At 45.6% G+C, this 16,202-nt stretch overlaps 1 protein-coding gene across 5 annotated transcripts in view; it reads left to right on the top strand.

Moving 5' to 3' along the window:
• BIN1 (bridging integrator 1) overlaps nt 1–16,202 on the top strand; it is an 85,135-nt gene that overhangs the window by 47,451 nt on the left and 21,482 nt on the right. For 3 of the 5 annotated variants that reach the window (XM_054278518.1, XM_054278519.1, XM_054278522.1), the window contains exons 6-11: nt 503–610; nt 3,289–3,381; nt 8,404–8,489; nt 9,916–9,991; nt 11,512–11,594; nt 14,321–14,365. In XM_054278518.1, coding sequence (XP_054134493.1) covers nt 503–610; nt 3,289–3,381; nt 8,404–8,489; nt 9,916–9,991; nt 11,512–11,594; nt 14,321–14,365 — 491 coding nt within the window. The remainder of the gene's footprint in view (nt 1–502; nt 611–3,288; nt 3,382–8,403; nt 8,490–9,915; nt 9,992–11,511; nt 11,595–14,320; nt 14,366–16,202) is intronic. The other 2 variants (XM_054278520.1, XM_054278523.1) reach the window with 1 other exon arrangement.

The following is a 16,202-nucleotide window of genomic DNA, read 5'->3' on the forward strand; positions in this document are numbered from 1 at the left end:
ACAGGGTCCAAAAGGTTGTCCATGGCATAGCCTGAGCATGTGGATGAGTGCTTTAGCTGTGCTGGCAGCAGAAATGCCTTCTTTTGTTGAACTTAATCTCTCAGGCTTCCACACAAACTAGTGAGCTGGTTAGTTAGAGATTGGCTGCAGGCCTCAGGAAGCCCTGAAAATAATGAAGGATGTAGGATGCAGGCCCATGGTGGGGCTTAGGAGGCAGTGGAGCTAAAGCTCTGAAAACACCCATGTGAGCCAGAGGTGGGGCCTGTTGGTGGATCCCTTCATCTCCCCTTGATGGCTCCTCTCTCCTCCTGAGGTGCTCCCTCTGAAATGGTGCTTGCCACAGTGGCTCCCGGGGCCTCCTCCTGTGTGGAGGATCCAGGGAGAGTCCTTGTGTGGGCAGAGTGTGGGGTGTTCTGGAGGTTGGGAGGGTGTTTTCCCTGGGAGGCTTTGCAGTTTAGGCTGCTGGGGAGGATTGATGTGACTCTTTTCTCCATGTTTCTAGTCTCGTATCGCCAAGCGAGGAAGGAAGCTTGTGGATTACGACAGTGCCAGGCACCACTTTGAAGCCCTGCAAACTGCAAAGAAGAAGGATGAAACCAAAATTGCAAAGGTAAAGGAATCAGGAGGATATGCAGCCTTCCTTTCTTTTTGGGAGCTCTCCATTTGCCAGCTGTACCTGTTCATTGTGTTTTCATAGAATTCATTCGTTTTGGCAAGGACCTTTAAGATCATTAGGGTGTTGTGAACTGGTGACATTTTGCTAGGTATTTCCTTCTCATTTGTTTAGCTTTCCTGGAATCAGGATGACCTCTGGGTTGGTTCAGTCCCACTATCATCAGTCTGCATGTCTTGGTGGCCAAATGCTTGGGCATGGTTTTGTCATATGCACAGGACCAGTAACCTCTGGCAGAAAAGCCTGTGTGCCCCTTGGGGAAGTAAAATCTTGCAGTGCTCCAGAAAAATGTTACAATTTGTCTGCTTCTTGGGACTTTCTCCCCATCCTAGAGCAGTGATAAGAATGTTTCAGTGTTATTTGAAGTTTGGTTGTGTTTGCGAAGCCCTCTGATATCCTAGCAGAGAGACCCTTAGGAGTGTGAATTACAAGTACATTGATGGGAAAAGCACTCTGTGCACACTTGATGAATGCATTCTATTGTCTGTTGGTTGCAATTACTGCATAATAAATATGGCTGACAGCAGAAAAATAAGAGTTTTTTCTTGTCAGGTTTCTTTCCTGCCTGTGAATAGCTTGATCCAGGGCTTGCCCAATAGTCAAGTGAAGGATTTTATTTTTAATGAGATTTATTTTAATTAAAAGTAAAGTTTACTTTTTTTTAATGTAGCTGAAAAAAGGTAATAGTGCTAATTTTGTTCTAGAGAAGGTGCATGGATTGAATACTGTCCCTAAAATGAGCTATGGATTCCTCTTATACCCGAAGTGTATTTGAACCCATGTGCTTCCTTCCACAGGACACTTCTTGACACAACAGAATAGTCCAGGGCTGGGGAGACATCTTTTATTCTCTTCAGTGTGGGCCATGGTAAATTGTGACTCCTCAGGGTAGAAGCAGTAGAGGAAAGAAAGACCCTGGATCTGTATCTTTTAACCAGGCTGACAAGAGTTGTCATCTTTTGCTTAGGGTTTTCTGGTAGGGGGGAATATGAGCTAGGTAAGAGATGCTGGTGTTTTTCCTGCATAGGAGAAATTAAGATGCATCCCTGCTCTGAGTGAAAGATGTGCATTTAGAGGCCACAGTACTTTTATTGTTAAGCTGCAAGTCATCAGTCATCTACAGTGCACTGCATGCACTGTGATTAACCCTGACAGACAAAAGGGGAGAGAGATTGATGGCCCAAGTGTCATTGCATCACTTGTGTGGCAAAGCAAGTCTTGATTCTGTATGCAAGGCATGAGGCCCAACTGGTTATGCCTTCAGTTCAAAGCAGTAATTCATTGTGTCTGGGGCAGGAGCAGAATTTCCCTGGGGCATGTTATTTTATTGGTGCATGCCAGTGGGATCTTTGCTGCAGTATAAGATAAAGCCAAATGGTTTTGTAGGAATTGATCTACTCAGGTTGGTTGCTACCTGGTGCTCTGCAGCAGAGTTTAGCTGCCTTTATCACTGCTGCAGTCACTGTTGCCCCAAATGTTCAGCTACGGTGATAAAACAGGTATGGAAAAAAGTTTGAAGAGTGAAGTATTGAGAGTTAGGGGTTGGTGCTTTATTCATGATTTAGCCTGTGAAAGGGTCTCTCAGTATCTGTTCAAACTCTTCTCATCAGCCAAAGTGTGCACTGGATCAGATCTTTCCACCCTCTGGATCAGATCTTTCCACCCTCTGGAATTCAGGCCATAAGCTTATGCCCAGGATAATAGGTGACACATTGCACTGTGCTGATCCTGCAAAGATGGGAGCAGCAAGTCCCAAAGATGAGAGTTATGTGTGTGTGGCCTTCCCAAGGGGGCAGCTCTCACTGCCCAGCCTGGGATCTGGCATTTGCAGTCACACAGCTCTGCAGGGCTGTGGGCAGCAGCCAGGGCTCAGTGTGCACTCAGCTGCTGGAGGTAGTTCACCTCTGTTTCTGTGCCTGGAGTTGTGCTCCGGTGACCTTTGAAGTAGGGTTGTTCCAGTGAAAGTTACTTTGGAATGTGATGACAGACCCCTAGGAGAGGGAACTCATGTTTCTGACACAGGATGCAAGTGGGAACTGACTTAATTAAGGTTTCATGGTATAGTAACAGAAACAGCAGTGCAGATATTTTTGGCATTACGTGGTCTCTTTTATTCTTCTCTAATATATGGATGTTCTTTTCCCACCCAGGACCCCTGCCACTTATTGCTAAACTTACATCCTGCTATTAAAATAAATCACTGTGGACTTTCAGCTGTTGCATGCAAATAATTATGATGATTAATTAATCCTGACCTCTCTTTAAGGAGCTCCAACTTCACAGCCATGCCTTGGAGTAGGGTTGTCTGTGTGCTAGGTCACTAACAACTGTATCTGTTGCTCTTACAGCTGCCTGGCTGGTCTGCAGTATCCAGCCCACATGGGGACATTAATTACTGCTAAACTTGGCATGCTTCAAAGGATTCATAACTGATCAGTCCCGGGATGTTTTTTTTTTCCTCTCACCTTGGTGATACTGGTTTGGCCCAGCCTCTAAATACACACTCTGTTGTGATTTTAATTTTTTGATCCTAAAAGATATATGTTTGTGTCTCTCTTGTTCTCTGTTTATTTGTTTTTCTTTTTTTTCCCACTCAAACATGCTCCCTCCCCCAGCCTGTTTCGCTGCTTGAGAAAGCTGCGCCTCAGTGGTGTCAAGGGAAGCTACAAGCTCACCTCGTTGCACAAACTAATCTGCTCCGAAATCAGGTGACTGCTGATCTACCTGGCTCTAACCCTGCATGTGCTATTTTGGGCTCTAGATTGTACCCTGCAAGTAATCTCTAGGCAACGTTCACTCTAGTCCTCTCTGATCAGTGTGTCCTTGACACTCCTTAGCCACCGTGGGCACGGGGAAGTTGCTGACCAATGAATGAATCTGTGGCTGCCTGACTGATTTCTAGTCAGATGTGTTAATACTGGGCTGTTTTCTCCCCCTGAGATGAAATGCAGATGAAGAAAGGCTATGGAATAACTGAGGCAGAGGGTGATGTATTACACAGCTCCTCCAATTACTGCTTCCATTTTGTGCTAAGAGAAGCAGTCAGTTTTTATTGTTGCCGTTTCAAAAAAAATAGATAAAAGGAAATGCTAAAAAATTGGCCTATGGATTCGTGTCATTGAGTAAAGCCACAAAAAAATAACATTGTGATTTCTGTGGCTGCTGAGTTAGCTTGCAACATTCTCCTGTGATATTCCCACATGAGCACTGTCCTGGCTGTTGTGGTTTAAAAAAGCCATTTTTAGATACAATTTCAATCTGCACAGGAGAGGAGATGGGCCCAGATCAGGCAATTTGTACCCTGTGTGACATATTTGAACAGGCTGAGATCAAGGTGGTGTCATCTAGCAGAATGTAGGTTATAGCACCTTGAGAGACATGAGCAGCTCAGAGGAACTGCAGGGAAGAAAAATTTCAATTTTTCAATCAAAATTTCAGAAATTTTTCAAAATTTCTCCTACTTGCATACAAGTGTGACTTTCTGATGAAATCTTGATCAGTCTTTCAGTTGGAACACCTTAAGGGACAAGAGGGAGTTGTCAGAAGACAGTCAGTGAGAAGAAAATGCTTTCAATGAGCAAGGGATAATAAATCCTTACCAGACTGGGAGAGAGCACCAGTTACCTGCTCACAAGTTCCTGGTGACCTCTTGTTTTCTCATTCAAATGCTTCTGTGTTTTCACATTCCTTGTCCATGGAATGAATTGCAGTTTAGAAATGCCTCTCACCTTATGAAGCCCCTGGGTTTTCACAGTCACTTTATGACTTTGGATCAGGGAAAAGACTCCATTACCACATCAGTAAAGCTTGGGAAAAGAACAGCTGTTAGCAGCCCTGCTTAAGATGCAGAGCAAAGGGAGGAAATATGTATTCACTCTTGATTGAAGGGAGAAGGACACATGGCAGCCTCCTAGGGGCTTTTCCTGTGCCTCTGCTGGCCCAGCTGGGAGCTACCTGCACAGTTGGGGTTCTTGACTGGTCTGTTTGACTGATGGTTTTTCTGGAGGACCAGAAAACAGGTATGGGAAGTTCCTCAAGTCACAAATAAATATATGAATCTATCAGCTCTTGGGCATTTTTCCTCTTCTCAGGCTTGGCTGTGGTGACTGCTACAATAGCAGCAAGCACAGACTGCCCAGAGAGGAAGTTCCTATGAGTGCCCCCTCACCCATTGCCCATGGATCTTAGGATACCAAGAGTCACTCCATAATTTCACTCTTCTGGGTCACTTTGCCCTACAGCACATGCAAGGGACTGTGTAATCTTTCCAGGCACTGTGCTGCGGGGGCGTTAATCTCCCAGTACATGGCATTAATATATTCAGTGACCACAGATATTTTCAAAACACTCCCTTTTATTCCTCTGCTGAGTAATGCTATTGCCAACCCTAATTTTTTTTTCTATTTGTGTAAGCATTTGGGTTTTTTTTCTTTGCTTTTTTCTTTATTTTAGTTTTACTTTTGGTTGGAGACTAACCAAAAAAAAACCCTTAACAAAGAACATTAGTTGTATTCTTAACCTGTAGGTTTTCCAGCTTGCCTTCACAAAAATGAGTCAGTAGGAAGAAAAGGCTTCAGTTTTCACATTTGTGTGATTTCAAGACTGAAGGTGTTAATGACAGGCCTAAATCTCATCAACCTCTTGTTAAAACCAGGAAGGCTGATGACGCTGGATTTATTGAGAAGCTTCAGAATGTTAAGCCTAAAAAAAGTCTCCTTTTACCAGCAGCTGTGTTGCTGTCTCTTCTTGCCTGATACTTTTACAGCTTCCATGCAAAAATGGGGTCAGTGATATCTGGTGTTTCTACTGTAAAGCAGAGTCCTTCCCTCCCGTGTGCAAACTTCTGGCTCTTTAGGCCTTTAGCAGATAAAAACAAAAACAACACAGTGGGGATTTTTTGTGAAGTCTGCTGTGGGAGTTGCTATTGCACACTCCCAGTTAGAAATGTCAGTGACTGTGCTTTTTGAAACAGAGGAAAATGGCTTAGAACAGCACATTCTTGCCTTTTGACTAAGCTCTGCTGACATGTTTAATGCAGACTAAAAAGCAACATCCCAGTGATAACAGAACAATATCTCTGTCTGCAGGAAAAGGTGAGCAAGTTGAGTCTTTCTGAGAGGCAGGTCTGGTTGGGACTGGTAGGGCCTGGGCCTGGAGGGAATCCTCCTGCTCCCCTCCTTATCCCTGCCTCTTGGATGATATCTAAACTATACTGAGCAGTGCCTAATTACCACCGTTCACAACATAGTCTTTGAAGTGAAATGGTCACCAGACTGCCTGGAAGCACCAGGCTGGACATAACCAGACACTCAGGAGGGCTGGGATGTAGCAAAATCAGTGGTAGTAGCATAAAGAGTGTGGAAAAATTGTCCCCTGCCACAACTGAACTGGTTGTGCTTGGCACTCTGAGCTTTGGCTAGGTGGAAGGTCAGGAAAGTATTTGTTGTCTATCTCCTGCTCAAACCTTCCCCCTTTCAGGCAGGGAGAGGAGAGAAAGATTTTGTGAGATCCTGTTTCCTGTTTTTTCTCTAGAAGGGCTTGTGACCAGGCTGATGTCTGGCTTTGGCTCTGGCTGGAAGCAGTCAGGGCTATCAAGTGCCAGGATTCCAGCTTCCAAGCAAAATAAATCCCACTGGTGAGAAGATCCCTGGGTAGACTAAGGACTGAAGAATTGTTTCAATGCTCTAGCTGGGGATGAGAGCACTAGCTGAGCCACAGCCCTGCTGGATGGATCCCTGATTCCTACAACTGCTTTAGAGTGAACGTTGCCTGTTCCTGGCTTTGCCTTTGCCTTGGGATGTCACAATATTCACACCTTGCTTTCTAGGTTCTTTGACCTTATACACAAGTAAATGGGAGAGGGAAAGAATGTTAATGATAATCACCACATCTGAAAAACTAACAGCATTCAATGGTATCACATCATCTCCTGGGTTGATTCTGGTTCAAGCATAGTTTGGAAGTTAGAAAAATATAAAGCCAAAGGGTGGACTTGTTGTTTTTTTTATTTTTTTACTCCCTTTAAAATGGTTGCATTAGTAGCATTCATTCATAAAGGTGTTCTAAGGTAGAATGAGTCTTTGTGATCATTGTCTCTCATTCAGCATAAACTGTGTCTATGTTTAAAAGACTTTTTGTTTGTTTTGTGCAAACCCTCTTGAAATGTTGAGTTTTTCAGTGAGTGTAGCAGCGAAACAGGGGTTTCTGGGTGGAAGCACCATGACCCCTTCTCCCCTTGCCTGTTCCTCACCAGGTCTCAATTTCTGAATACTCCCCAGATGTGTCTTTTTACAGGGGAATATTTTCCCCCTGGTCTTGAGTACCGAGCCTTAGCCTTGCCTCTGGCAGCAATGAGCTACCCTGTGACAGGTGAAGCTAGCTGGAAAGTAGGAGCTCCTGTGGTTTGCTCTTGAGTCAGGAGAGAAATGGAGAGTGAAGGGATCCTGCTCTATATAATGGAGAGTGATTCCTGTGAGGAACAGGATTCAGAACTGCAAAATATTTTTAAGCCCTTTCTCCCATCATTCCTGTTGTTGTATATAACTGTCACTAAGGAGCAGTAAGCTGGATTTCTTTAATTAAGCTGACACAAAGAAGATAAAATTTGATTTCGTAGAAGGTGTAGGAATCTGACTGCAGGCTGGTAGGGAGATCCAGCTTCCATAGCTTGTGGGCTCTTTGCAGAGTCCTGTGGTGTTGTGAAATTCCTGCTGTTGTCACAAATAAAGGCACTTGTGCTGACCTTCCAAATTTGGTCATGCAGGGTTTTTTTCCATTCTACATCTCACTGCATGGCAGAATGCTGTGCTGCTATAGATTACAGGATAGAAATATTTTAATTAGAAAACTTCAGATCAAGGCACTGAAAAGAGAAAGAGGTGACCTAGGGCAGATGTAGGAAAGGGCATATGGTTGTTGCTGGTGTCTGCTGTCAGCAAAAGAAACCAGGAGTATCCTTTTTGTTGCTGAAACCTGACAGAATTGTCCATCAGTGTTGGGATCTGTCAGTGTCTGGGTCCAATGAACAGATCAAATTTAAACTCTCATCTGGGAGAAGGAGATCCCTTCTGGAGCTGGGGCCGACAGCCAGCCGGGGATTGCGCTTGTGTGAGACCATGGAAACCAGGATGTGCTGCTGAAGCCCTGCAGCCTGGCCTCCCTCTGGCACAACTCATGCTTTGCATACCCTTCCTTGCTTCTCCAGTCAGCTTTGTGGGAGAGCTGTATCAGCCAAGGATGCAGATCTCCTCTCTTCCTCAAGGAGATGGGACTTTGGCATGACCTGACCTTAGCAGAGAGTCCCCAAGAGGGAGGATTCTTTTCTAAAGCCATTTGGGATGAATTTCAACTCTTTCTGAGATCTGGCAAGGGACAGAGGCCCTATTACCTTCATCTGTATCCAAGCTGGAGGCTGAACTCCCATACCAACTCCTTTCAGTTTTTGAAGTCAGGGAAATTTAAAGAACTTGAAACACATTAGTGGTTGTTTGAATTACTTGCTGTGTGTATAAATGGGGAAATGCATTGAGAGAACCTGAGAGGAGCACATTTAACCTAAAGGGTCACCTGTGGTGAAGCCCTGGTTCCTGGGAGACTCATTTGGGATGCTGGTTACCTCATGCCAGAATTTTGCCTGGTCTCCCAAAGAAGTGAAAAGAGTCTCAGCTGTTCCAGCCCTGCAGGCTGCTTGGCTGTGCTGGAGCTGACAATTTCCTTTCTCTGTTGCTAAGGCTGAAGAAGAGTTGGTAAAGGCTCAGAAGGTGTTTGAAGAGATGAATGTTGATCTGCAGGAGGAACTGCCTTCACTATGGAATAGGTGAGTGCTGGAAGTTTTCCCAAGGGCTGGTTGGAAGGAAATGAATATCCAAGTTCTTGGATTGCAGTTCTTCTTAGCCTAGACTGGGTGTCTGCTCTTTTTTTTTTTTTCTGGATTGTCCCTGTCTGTCCTAGGATTCCCCCCAGCCACAGGTTCACTCTTGTGTTTTACTTCATGATTTTCCTGAAAAACATGATTTTACCACAAAGAGAAACTGTATTTCTCTGCTTTGTCTGCTTAATCCCTTTGCCCTACTGCTGTATTGCCCTAAACAGTTTATTTAGTTGTTGTTTTGCACAGAGTTATTAGAGATTTGCACAGAATAGTCTTTATATTGCACCTTACCAACTCTGCTCCGCTTTCTTGAAAGACCTGAAAGAGCATGGGTTTGCCATACAGAGATTGTGGTGAGGAAAAGGGAGGTGAAGCAAAGACCAACATTTAGCTTGTGGGATGAACTGCAGGGCAGCAGAAGCTGATTTATGGAGATGACACAGTGGAAAACTGGCAAAATCTTCCTAGCAGTGTCCCAGCTTCTTATTTTTAAATGCAGTGGTCATGTCCAGGCTGACAGTGCTGCTCTGTGAGGATTGAGAAAGTGGGCAGCAGCAGGGTGGGAAAGCAGAGTGCTGATGTGTGCCTTCACTCCCCTTTCCACCAGCCTGGGCCAGGACTTGTGCTCACAGCAGCCTGCAGGGCTGGCTGGGGAAGGAGCTGGGAGGGACAGAGGCATCTGGGGGTTCCCTGGTGCTGCTGGCCTGGGACAGCCTCTCCTGTCCCTCCTGCTGTTGCTCCTTTGCCTGGGTGCTGGTGGAGCACTCTCTGTTGGCAGCTGGCAGGCTGGTGACAGGCAGCTGCTGGCATTTTAAGGCCCCACAGGTTTTTCACAGACTCCTGCTTCCCAGCTGATCCTTCTGCTTCCCTGTTGCTCTCTGTGCTATCCTTTGCTTTCTTACACTTTCTGTCCCTGAAGCAAATAGTTCATGCTGTTTTTGATTTCCTGGTGCTAAGGGACTTCTGGATGAATTAAAATCTGTCCCCTGCTAATTCTCCCAGCACTTTCTGCATCACAGCCTCTATCCTTTTTTTTTTTTCCATCTTCCTACTGCTGGTGCTTTTTTTTATTAACCTTCTTTTGTATTTTTTATTTTTTTCCTGCCCACCCTATACCTCCCTCTCCCTTCAGTCAGCATAAATTCAGACCCTGTCCTACTCAGTCTCTTCTTCCCTCTGGACATGTTTGTCCTGTGCCTGGCTTTTGCTCCATGGTTCCATTTCCTTGCCACTCTATCTTCTCACATGTACCGTATCTGAATTGAGTTTGCATGGGAATGGTGGGTGGGAGGTAGCAGAAATGGCAGGATTGAAAGATTTTAAGAGAGCACTGTGTCCATTAAGTTCTTCTGTCTTGTTTTTCATTTGGCAGTCGTGTTGGTTTCTATGTCAACACATTCCAGAGTATAGCTGGCCTAGAAGAGAACTTCCATAAAGAAATGAGCAAGGTAAGGCAACCAACAGCTTATACTACTTACAGTCTCTTCACTGTTAATGAAAGAAAAACGAAACCCAAGAGCCAGTAAACAAATTCAAACAAAACCAAAGAAAAAACAAACAAACAAACAAAAAAACCCCAAAACCTCAAGCTAAAACACAGTTGTAGAAAATGGCCCTATGTTGGAGCATAATAAAAACCCTTAGTATTTTTCTGAGCAACCTGGGACAAAGGCAGTCTGACACAGTAATGTAAAGGGATGGAGCACAGGGAAGAGACTGCTGGGCTGTGGGCAGCAGTGGGGAGTTATGTTCTTGTTCTTTCAGTGAAGAGCAGAGAAATCCTGAATTCCTTAGGTCTGCATGCTGCTTGGAAATGTAAATGTTGCACTAATCTTGAGGCAGGAGTGAGAGCCCAGATGGAAAACCCTTATATTCCCTGTGCTCCCTAATGTCATCCTGACAACAAAACAGCCACTAAGCAACAGGAAACATTATAGTCCTTCAATTCCCAGCAGTCAGGGGGCCTCTGCCTTGGTGTAACACATCAATTTTGAGCCCTGGTGACATTTTATGGGGTCTTTTCCAGTTAATAGCCTGCTCTTCTCCACTGAGGGATGAACTAAGTGTTAAGAATAGGGAGGATTGTTAGAATTACTGGTTTGTTGCTGCTAGCTCACATTCAACAAAACATGGGAAAGATGCTTGTTAGACAGGAATTCTCTTCTTCTATGATTTTTCTAGTCAGGATATTTTCTTTCTTGAGGAATTTTGTATGAGGGCAGGGCTTTTGCTTTGGTTCCATAAGAACCATCTGTTTATTATTACTGCTACAGCTTCCAATTAATTGCTGGTGTTGCCTGCACACTGCCTCTAACCTTGATTTCATGGGATCCCTCCTCCTGCCAGTGATAAATCCAACATCTTGTCTCGTTCATGGATTGGCTGTTCCAGGATAGGAGTGTCTGGAGTGATTGCTGCAGCCTTCAGTTCCAGGGAGAGTTTAACCCCTAATAGTGCATTTCTGCAAAGACATCCAGGTTCTGCCCAGGCTTAGATGGCCCAGGCAGCTGGTGAAGTTGAAGGTTGTTCATGGAAATGGCCATGTCCCAAGCTTTGGTGAGCAGGCCTGAGAAACAGCTTTTGGCTACTTTTGGCTACAAATCCTGAGTGAAGCTCCAGCTGTTGCACACAGATCTTAGGTAAACAATCCACCCGCTTCTGCAGTGGTGCCTGGCAGCACTCTGGTGGGCCCAGGTGATAGGGAAGCAAGGAGGATGATCTCTAAGGAAGACAGAGCATTCCCAGAAATGCCAGCAGCTCTTTGACAGCTCAAGTGCTGTAGCACTGCACAGCCCACAGAGAAGTGGAAACAGATTTAGCGTTGTCCTCTCTTGGGATAGCTGAGGAGCTGTGCATGTCCTGCCACAAGCTTGTGTTTGGTCAGTCTGTGCAGGCCAGCCCAGGCTCTCCTCTGGCATCTGAGGTCCTTTCTCATTCTTTTTCTGTCTTTTGTTTTTGTATTTTGCAGTTGAACCAAAATCTTCATGATGTCCTGCTGGGTCTAGACAAGCAGTACTCAGGCAATGCCTTCCCTGTTAAAGCACAGCCCAGGTCAGTAACTGTGGGTAGTGGCTTTCCCTCAGCAGGGGAGGTGGGACAGGGACCTCTCTACCTACCCAGGGGTGTTGAAATCTCCAAGCTGTCAGTTGCAAGTGATTTGCCCACCTGCCAGTGCCCTCCTGAGACTTCCTAGAGCCATGCCCAAGATTGCACTTGGCACTGCATGGTGCAATCCAATACCTCTTACCTTTCTAGGATAGCATCTGGAGGCCTGAACGTTCACTAGGTCCTGATATTTAGGCAACTGACTCTCAGCTCTGCTTTTAAAATCTAATTCCAGTTACTGAGCTGCCCTTCCTTCTGGGCTCAGTTGCCCAGCACCTGTCCTGTTCTTTCCCTCAAAAGCTCCTGCCATGTACCTGCAGCTTCAGCACCAAGAGCCCATTTCCCCAACCCCTTCTTTGGCCCTCCAAACCTGGAATCACCATTTTGCCAGAGCCTTATGCCCATCCTGTGTACCCAGCTGCAGTGTGTTTCTCCTTCCTGTGCTGTGGAAGTAGTTGCAGCATCACTCATGGGAGGCCTCCTGAACTCAGAGCACTTCCAATCCGTGTGTGTGCAAGGAGTGAGCGTCCTCTGGGCCTTCAGTTTGCTTTCCTCAGCTGGGTCCTGTTCTGTGTCTTTAAGTGCAACTCTGCACATTCCCTAGCACTGAGGAGGGAGGGAGGGGTTGGGCTCTGGATTGGGCTGACTGGCTCCCATCCAAGTGCACCAGTGATGAAATAGTGTTGGGCTCTGGCTTCCAGCTGCTGCTAATCCCACGTGCTGGGTGAGCAGCAGCACAGCCCAGGTCCTCAACTGCTGTGTTGATGGAGGGAGGTGGTGAAGTCAGCATGAAGTAAGGTCAAGCTGTGGTCTGAGTGCATTGGTTTAGAAGGGATAGATCAGCTGTTGAGACCTCAGTGCTCCCTTGTGTCTCCTCCCAGTTTAACCTGTTTCAGTCATGAATTGATGACATGCATGTCTTTTCCCAGCAATTCTTCCAGTGTGGTGGTTGCCAACTCTAAAGAAAGAGGAGGTTTGGGTTGAATTTTGGCCCCTGAATTCTGGATTGCTGACAGCAGATTTCAGTGATGCCAGTTGGAATGCTACTTGGGAAAATGTCTTCTTCCCAAATTACCATGTGGTGTCTGTTGATTGTCATGACCCAACCAGACCGAAACCTTGTGAGGAGGTTGTGGTGCCCATCCTCTTGCTGCCATGGGCTGTGATGTCTCTGTTAGCAGCATCCTCCAGGGTCCCTGGAGGAGGATGAGATAACAGGACAGGTGAAGGCTGTACTATTGCTTTGCCCAGCTTCTTTTTCCTCCTTTTTGTATTCCTTGAGGAACTGATTGTAGGCAGTAGTAGCAACTGGCTCAGAGATGTTCCTTGCTGTTCTGGCAAAGTTTCTGGCCTTAAAGAGCTTTCAATGAACAAATTACCTGTTTTTACAATTCCTGGCCCATCTCTGTACAATTTCTGCCCCCCTCTCCCCTCAGCCTGCTAGCTTGCTCTGGGGCTGTAGTGGGTATCTCAGCTGCAGTTCTGTGCCCTTTGGCTGGCTAGGAGACCACGTGGCCCTAAAACCCAAAGCTTAGTGCACGCACAAGGGTCCTTGTGTGGGCAGCAGTCTGAGAGCTGCTGCTTCATCACCCACTCTCTGCATCTCAGCTGAGGAGCCAGACCTGCCCCAGAGTGAATCTCTTCCTCCTGAGCACACTGGAGCAGGGTGTTGTAGGAGGATGTAGCAAAGATTTGCCGTCTCTTCAGTGACCAGGAACTGCTGTGAGGCACTTCTGTCTGCTGCACATCTGACCTCTCCTTGTGGGGCAGGGCTGGGGTGAGAGTGTGCAGGAGGAAATAGCCCTCACTCATCTGACAGCTTATTCTGGTCTGCAGTAGGAGCAGATGCTTCCCTAACCCTTTTCTACTGGGAAGGGGACTGGAGATGGATACAATGGCAGGAAATGAATGAGGAGGTGTGAGAAGAGAGGCAGTTATCTGTGCACATCATTGTGGCATTCATGTGAGGTCCTACACAAATACTGCTGTGGCTGATGTGTCTGGAGCTGGCAGTGTAGCACAGTAGCACAGAACAGCTGGTGTATTTCTGGGAACCTCAGACCTATGTTTGGGATTTGCTTCTGAAAGAGGTAGGAATGTTCAGGGCTCAGATGCCTAGAAGACCGAGGAGATCTGTGGGATTATCCTCATGTGATTGGGCAAACTGGAAAAAGACATGGCAGGAAAGCTGCTGAGTAGGTTCCATGTATCAGACTGCACAGACTACATAAGAAAAGAAGAATGGGGAGCTTATTTCTTTTGCAGCAATATTCACAGGGGACAGTGAGGAGCTGTGAAAGGATATTTACAGTACTCTGGTGGTCTGTACAGTTTCCTTTTTCTTCTTCTCCATTTGCACCCTGGCCCCATATTCCAAAGTGCAGGGAAAGTTTTAGTTTACTTATATAGATAGATATATATGCATATCTTTGACAGGCATAAAGAACCTTCTTCTGCTTTCTCTAGACCAGGCCATAGCTTTCTAGTAATGAAGGGAAGTGTGTCTGTGTGTACTCGTGTGTGTGTGTGTGAGAGAGAGAGGAGATCCTGTCATCTTAATTACAGTGAGTTTGGTGGCACCAACTAAATGGGTACTTGGAAGCTAAACTTTTCCTCCCTGGTTTGACTGTGCCATCCTGTAACTGAAATGATTTGCGTGCCATCCTCAACAGAAAGAAAACTAAACTGTTCGCCAGGCTGAGGAAAAAGATGAGCAGGTACCGGTATGGAGAGCAGCATTTCGATACGTGTTTCATTGAGCTCCTAAAACTGGAGAGGCTGTTGCTGGACTCTAACAGCCTGGCACGTGTTAACCCTGTGGTGGGAGAGGGGTCCTGTGCATGATAAGATGTGTTTGTGGCCTGCTGGGTCCTGCTGAGATCTTTCTGTGTCTGGATAATCCCATTAACTGCTTGTGTGCCTGGTTTGAATCCTTGCTTCTTTTCCTATCTAAGAAGGCCGTGTGAAAACTCAGGCATTGTCTGTCCAGTTGTTTTTGTGTGATGGAAAATGCAGTGCTGGGTTTTCCATGGGAAGTATAATTGATTTTGGTGTTTTAACAGCTTCTAGTTTTACCTAGTGGGCTTGTCCTTTTGACCAGGTCTGAAATGCTGCATTCTCATCCCCTGCCTAGCCAGGGAGGACCAGTAGGCAGGTCTTTCACACTGAGAAGTCCTATCCTATCTACCTGTTGCAATTGGGAGAAGGATACTTCCAGCTTTGCTCTTTGCTTGCTCTGTTCTTGAGGATCCTCACTATCTTGCTCCATCCATGTAAGATTTTGTGCAGGACTGGAGAAATAGGAAGAACCTTGTCTTGTATAAAGACTAGTATCTGCATCTTGCCTTTAAAACAGTGATGGCATTGATTTTCTGGATTGCTACAATGCCTGGAGTTACCATAGGTCAAGGACTCTGACAAGAACATGCTCTGGAGCAAAGTGGGAGCTGCTGTATAATGACATGGAAAATTCCTCTGATTTTGGTTTTTCTCACTTTTTGTGTTGGTACTTCCTCCATGGGATCCTTACTGGGAGAAAAAAAATTATAATTGTCAAGATGGTGTCCTGCCAGCAATAAAAGAAGGTGCTGCTGGATTGAGATCCTTGTTTTTCCTGATCTGGTTTCCCACTGACTAGGGCAAGTAATGCAGCCTTTCTCTTTGTGTCTGCTGTGCATATTTTGTAAAGTGGGAAGTTGGAGAGTGAAGAGTGGTAATTTCACAAGGAAGCTGATGGGCAAGCTTAGATATTTATATCTTCAAATGCAAGTAATAAGGCAATAGATTGTGTTGTTACTATTCTGGGGTTTTCTACTGTAGGAAAAGGAGGATTCACTGGAGTACTTCTCTGGATGTCTGTCTCTGGTTTTGGTTGGACTGGTGTTGTATCTGTACCAGGCAGGAAGTCTGATATTTCCAGTCCCTAAGAGTGGATGGATTATGCAACAGAAGGAGAGCTAGTAAATCTCCCCCTGATGAGTTCTGCTCACCATGGGCTCCTGCTCTCCCCTGGTAAAGTCCAACTGACCTGGCCTGGCCATAAAGGTGCCTGACCTGGGCTCTGCTGGGAGTTTGTGCTGTCAGAGCAGCTGCTGGGGTCGCAGAGAAATGTGCAATCCCTAGTGCAGAGAAGGAGGATCTGGAACTCAGTATTTGATCTGCAGCAAGAATGTACATTTGTGCCATCATATGTTTAGGTATGTAGGTTCTTTTTTCCTTCTTTCTCCCACCCACTCCTTTAATTTTTTTATTTCCAAATAATTCTCCAGTATGCTTTAGAGGTAAAAATTTAATTACCTTTGGCTGAAAGGCCCAGTGTGAGCCTTAACTGAGATGTCAGTCTTTTTTTCTTTTTTAACTTGAGAACTTGGCAGGATGTGACTGATCTGTTTTTACCATATTGGAAAATAGGTTTTATCCTCTAATGTAGGATTGTTACAAGTGCAAGGGAAACTCATCTGCAGATGTTACTCTGCCCTTCCAGAACAAATGAGACAGCACCTTGGAGTGTCTGGGAGCTCAGCAGCACTAAAAAGAGGCTGGGGGATTTTGACT

The sequence above is a fragment of the Melozone crissalis genome, unplaced genomic scaffold (assembly GCF_028551555.1).
Source record: "Melozone crissalis strain CALT ecotype California unplaced genomic scaffold, PUWL_Pcris_2 ptg000023l_1, whole genome shotgun sequence".
NCBI lineage: Eukaryota > Metazoa > Chordata > Aves > Passeriformes > Passerellidae > Melozone > Melozone crissalis.